This window comes from Solea senegalensis, linkage group LG19 (assembly GCF_019176455.1).
Source record: "Solea senegalensis isolate Sse05_10M linkage group LG19, IFAPA_SoseM_1, whole genome shotgun sequence".
NCBI lineage: Eukaryota > Metazoa > Chordata > Actinopteri > Pleuronectiformes > Soleidae > Solea > Solea senegalensis.
Window position 1 is genome coordinate 12,528,128 of NC_058038.1, and position 6,000 is coordinate 12,534,127.

Consider the following 6,000-nt stretch of genomic DNA (forward strand, 5'->3'; position numbering starts at 1 on the left):
TGTCCATACAAAAAATATCAACTAAAGCATCTTAAGTGAAACATGTTCCTATGTGGAGTTGTGAATGTAATTAATTCAAATCCACCATGTCACTTCTTTGTATGGTTTGCCAGGTTGGAAAAAAAAGTAAATAAATTTAGAAAATGGCTTACAGAGATCGTTGAGACCAATAAATATAACCATAATTGAATTAAAAATGTAATCAAAGTCCCTGTGTGCGCGTGGGTTTTCTCCCATGTTTAAAAACATGCAGAGGTTAAATTGCCAGTCTACTATTTTTTTTTCTTAAGACAGAATGCCACAGCAAAAGTTCCTTCTCATGGGCTTTTATTGAAGATTGCATTGCAGATGCAAAACATTGTGCAGGTGGCACCAAACAGACTTGTAACATTGTGTTGTAGTGTATTTTAAAAGGCTAACGTGTGTGAACATCACATACAAAGCCATCCTTGGGCTGAAAATCATACTCCGTAACAGATGTGCTTACATATCTTACACATTATTCTCTTAAATAGAAAGGAGATACTATATATTCACACACATATAGTATAAAACAGCATAAATAGGTCATATAAATATATATATATACATATGTATATGATAATACAAATATGTAATCTGTGATACAATTTGCTGGCAGTTGAAAGGGAAATTCAGACTTTGCACACTTCCTGGCCCCCCCAAAAAACAGTCAAACATGATTTTTTCTTTATCATAGCCAGCAGTTACAATGACATGTATTAATTAAACGTAGCTACTGCTCAGTTTCGATGTAGTAACAGTATTACTAATTTACATATCCGGTTTACTAAGCTCTGAAAATCGATTACAACAGCATTGTACCATTTGAATCCCGACCACCTTAACTCAGTGGTGCTGATTCAAGGCTCCTATGTGTTTGAACGTGAAACTTGAGAGAGAAGTGGAAGAGAGCTGCTACAGCATTTCCCTCACTTATCCTTCTCCTGGTCCTTCTCCTTCTTCTGGTCCTGGTCCTTCTCCTGGTCCTTCTCCTTCTCCTGGTCCTTCTCCTTCTCCTGGACTTGCTGGAAGAGCAGAAAATAAATACAGTGTGAGGTATTTATTAACCATGTACACATGTATTACAGATGACTTTTGGATAGAAGATATAGATGGATGTTGCACACATAATATAACCAGGGATAGACATTTACATCATTTACACAAGTACATTTACTGCATTTAGGTACACTTTTAAGTGATTTGAAAGGCAAATATTGTACTTTTGACTTCACTACATTTGTACAAAGATCATGTTCTAAGTGAGAAACTGTGATGATGATGATGATGATGACATTCACCCAACTCGACATCTTAAAGCTGCAGTACGACAGATCAATAGATAATGGATTGTTGTTGAGTTTAAACAGCAGGTTGTTAAAAAATACTAACATATTGGGATTGGGATCATCTTTTTCAGATCAGCACAGATACTTGTTATTCATACAACAACCTCATTGAGTCATTTCACTCAATGCTGAAGTCATGAGTGTGTCTAAGTAAGTCTAAGTCAAGTACAGTCTTTTACCAACGTTAGTCAAGCAAGTCTCAAGACTTAAGTCAGACTCGAGTCAAGTCACGTGACTCGGGTCTCCCACCTCTGGAAATCACTGACCAATAATGCCAACAATATTCCACTTAAAGCCTAGAAAAGTAAAAGTACCTCCAATTACAACAAGAAGTACATTACCTTTGCCAGCTCTGAATAATACATGAGGATGTTGGAGATGGTGGTATAAAAAGCCATTAAGATGAATGACACAATGACGGAGACGATTGCGAGGCCCGAGAGCACGCACAGTAAAGTCAGCATTCCAGCAAACAACACGAACACTGAAAGAAAACGTCAGAGGACAAGTTTGTGGTGAATTAAAAAACAAACTAACTAAACACAATAGGTGCAGGATCACAAAAACACTGGCTGATTTTGACACATGAACACCTACCTTCGAAGAAAACAAAACCTACTGTCGACGTAATAACGGTGACAAGTGCAAAAATCAGGAACAGACCCACAGGCAGTGCAGCCATGGCACTGAACAGCATCACTGCAAGAGCTAAGAAAGGATGGCTGCTGAGGTACTGTCCACATCTTGAATTCATCGCCTGTGATATCTGGTGAAAACAAATGTCAAGTCAGGTCAGGTGGGAGGAAATGAAGGAAAGAAAGCAACACATTAAGAGCAGGTGGTAATAATAACAGGGGTTACCAGTGGCTGGGAGTCAACATAGAGACGTTGTATCTGTGTGGACCATCTTTCCTGCAGCTGCTGGAAGTCACTCACACCGCTTTTGTTCTCCATCTCACTGTACATGAGGGAAAAACATGAGAAAACCTACATCAGTCATTATCCGCTAATGTTTTAAAACAGTCAGCTCTCCCTTTGGATTCTTATTACAACAAGTTAGCATCTGCTGAGTGAGCTTCCTTGACAACTACCAATATCATATTTGACTGTACTTTTGATAATTAAACAAAATTCAACTTACAAGTACAAACCTGAACAACCTGGTTTGATTCTCTTGCTTTCAACTTCTGAAACTGTTTCCCCCGAATGTTGTGTCAAACAGTGTAACAGGAGGAAGCAGCAGCTACAACAACACACCCTTTCAGAAACACTCCTTCCTCCTCCTCCTTCTTCCTTTCTGTGTCAGAGACTCCAAAATGCTGGCTGATAATAATACTGCCACCTACTGTTCACAGCACAGCACAGCACAGCACAGCACGGCACGGCACAGCACGGCACAGCTGGGGGTACCAGCCAAACTGGGATTCCAACTGACGTCCTTCTTGCTGTGAGGTAACAGTCTTAGCCAATACACCACCATGTGACCCAGATGAGATTACTTTCATGTGACATATTTCTTTTTCCCCAAGTATGCTCAATTTAAGTGAAATTAATTTCATTTGGCACATAAGACAAGTGTCTAAATGTGTGTTTGTGTGCATTCATTTATTTGCACATTTGAATTTTCAAACTAGTAAATGGCTTATATTGCTTATAAGTTAGAAGTCAGTGATGAGAAAATGAAAGGATATTGTGTATAAATAATGTAATACTCAGAGGGAGTGCAAACACAATTATATTACACAGATAAGTCAGTGTAGCAGCTCAGTTGCTACAAATGTTTATTTAATTAGTCCAAAAGTTCATGCAGAAGTTTATTCAAGAGTTCACTTATTTGATTTCCTGTTAAACATATTTAATATTTAAAAACAGCAAATGATTCCATTTTCTGGGCTAAAGCATTGTCGCGGTAGTAACAGTTTTTCCTGCTTATGAATATTTATCCCTTCATTCCACCATTTTCTTTACATTTAATATGTAGTTTATACTTTTATTCAAAATATATACGTTGTACTCTAGTGCTGATACAACATGTAGATGAAGAACAGATAGATATAAGTTTATTAATTTGATTACAAACTCTTGTGTTTTATGAGACAAAATGAAAACTGGCAAAACATATTGGCAAATAGATAAATGAAATCGACACCGTATCGTTATCATTTGTCCTCTCATGATAGTACACAACAAAATGACTGCATTTATAAAGTGTTCTCAGGTGGAAAACGTTGCATATTTAATACAAATATTCAGCAAACGGCGCAGCTTTCATTCGTAAACTTTCAATTTATCATCATTTCAGTGTTGCCTTTTATTCTTAACCTGCATATTTCCTCTGACACATTATAACTCATCTGTTGTTCCTCTCTCCTTTAGGTACAGATACATGAATTGTGTACTTAAGAAAAGTATTTATACTTCGTTACAGTACAACACTGAGTGTGACGCCCTGTGACACACGGAGACAAAGTGTCAGCGGTAGTTCTCCAGAAACCCAGTAGAGGGAGATCCCAACTCACGTCCTTGCTGTCACAACCAAACAGCTCCTTAAAAGTAATGGCAGTGCGTTCTCCCTCTCTGCTCTGTGCTGCTATTAAAAATCAACAAGATTTCCGTGCAAAGACTGAGTGATCAGAATATATAATGAATGAACTTTACCAGCACCGCTGATTACTTCTTTAATCAAAGATGAGGATTGCTGGTCTTGCCACCACCACTGCCCACAAATTGAGTTTATCCTCTTGAGTATTGAGGATAGTATTTGATATATGTGAGAACATTAGATCTAAGGGGCGAGGAAAACAGCAATGTGATCTGTAATGAACCATACGAAGTGAGGGAGAGCGCGCGCAAGAGAAGCCTGCAGGACCAGTGATGACAAATTTATTTGGACCCTTTATTGTTGCAGGCCATTCTAATTAATCACACTCTTTTGTATTGGGTGGAGGAGAAGAATTTGGTGATGGAGAGAGGCAGAGAGGCTGTATCCACCTCTCTAGACTGTTAAACACAACAAACTCAGTGAACTCGGGCGTTCAGGGCCGTAAGCCAAATAATGGTGTGCACTTTCTGCACACACAGTAAGGAATTCACTGTAATTAGACTCTACATCTTTTGTGTCCGTCTCTTAGCATTCCAGGCTTTCATCGAGTCATGTCTGACTGCTGACCAACACGTTAGCTAACAAGACAAGGCCTGGCTGGACATAAGATGTTCATTCCTGGTTTTGGTGAAAGCTTCAGGCTCTGGCACAGCTGATATTCATATTCATTGGTTAAACAGGTGGATACTGTGGATACTGACTGATTCTGCAGCTGCGAGTCGCTGCAGCATTCTTGTGTCTTGTCTTTCATGTCTTTTCTGCCACTGTTGTCATGCTGCAATGTTGGACCCAATGACCGGGAAGAATGCAAAATACATTCGGTTTGAAAGAAGCAATTTAGGTTAAAAAAAAACAAAAAAAAACCAAAATCAATCCTCCCTTTGCACAAGAAGAAATATCTGGCGGAACCAGACTAAAAGATGTGCAGCCACCTGCCTCGGCCGGTTAGGGTGAAGAAAAATTGGGGACCGAGGAGAGGTGGAGGACAAAGGACAGACAGGTGACAGGGCAGAGACAGAGGAGAGAGACCAGGAGCAGGTGCATATGTGAAAGAGGAAGAACATAATTAACAGAGGATAAAACCATAGAACAAGTTAAATAAGTAAGTCCGGGGCCACAAAGTTGGTCATACTAACCTCTGACTATTTTGTCAAAATTTTGACGACATACTATAGTATGACTTTTTTGTTAAAATGTGGACGACATTTTAACCTATGACTTTTTTGTCAAATTTTGGATGAAGTTTGAAGTGAACATTTTCACATTATCAAATCTGGCCCTCCTTAAAAAATTCTACTGAGATATAAATACTTCAGGTTTTAAAGGTTCAATCCATCCCAAAGCAAGAAGCATGCATGATCACAATTTTCCTACACTGTAACATAAAAATATATGATATACTGCTTGAAAACTAATTTAAACCACATACCTTATATTATTAATATGAAGACAATATACAGTAATTAGTTTTGACTTTGTTCCAAAACAAATTATTGATATTTGTTTATTTCACCACACATTTCCCAGCAGTTGTCTCTAGTATTTTCACCACTCATAGTGCTATAGAGAAAGCATTCTTATGATAATATCATCCCTACAGCTTCTCATATATGCAAATGACCCGCTGGTATCTCACACTTGGTGTTTCAAAATAACCAAGATTTTGGGCACAACATTGTCTTGATTTTAAAATTAAATCAAACACTGATGCTGGAGGAAGCTAAAACAAAAACATCATGGAGGAAAATAAAGTGAAATAAGCAGACAAGGAGAAATGCACACAAGCTGTATGGACACACTGTACTATGCTGTAAGCAGATGTAAGCAGTAGCTTACACAGCCGTCCTGACAGTTTTAGCCTGTGTTTTCTCTGATTATTCTGCAAATAAGTGCTGGTGACATACAAGCACCTCTGTCACTCTGAGACTATTTCTCCTATGTCTATTGCTTTGAGAGATGCTGTGACTCTTCCACAAAGTGCCATTTACCCATGAGTGTCTGAATATATCACAATAATCACCTGCACTT

General features: G+C 38.4%; 1 protein-coding gene across 4 annotated transcripts; it reads right to left on the reverse strand.

Annotated features, from left to right (window-relative positions):
• Positions 1-310: 310 nt before the first annotated feature.
• On the reverse strand, positions 311-2,649 carry LOC122785544 (lipid droplet assembly factor 1-like). Of its 4 annotated transcripts, XM_044051397.1 has the most exons (6): positions 2,512-2,649; positions 2,232-2,328; positions 1,968-2,136; positions 1,712-1,854; positions 1,038-1,046; positions 311-1,007 (listed from the first exon to the last, which is right to left on the reverse strand). In XM_044051397.1, the coding sequence occupies exons 2-6, from the start codon at positions 2,322-2,324 to the stop codon at positions 951-953; spliced, it is 471 nt and encodes a 156-aa protein (XP_043907332.1). In that variant the 5' UTR covers positions 2,325-2,328; positions 2,512-2,649; the 3' UTR covers positions 311-950. The 4 variants fall into 4 exon arrangements, with proteins under 4 accessions (XP_043907332.1, XP_043907331.1, XP_043907330.1 ...); XM_044051396.1 differs by having other exon boundaries at positions 311-1,046; positions 2,531-2,649; XM_044051395.1 differs by having other exon boundaries at positions 311-1,046; positions 2,522-2,649.
• Between the last annotated feature and the right edge of the window lie 3,351 nt (positions 2,650-6,000).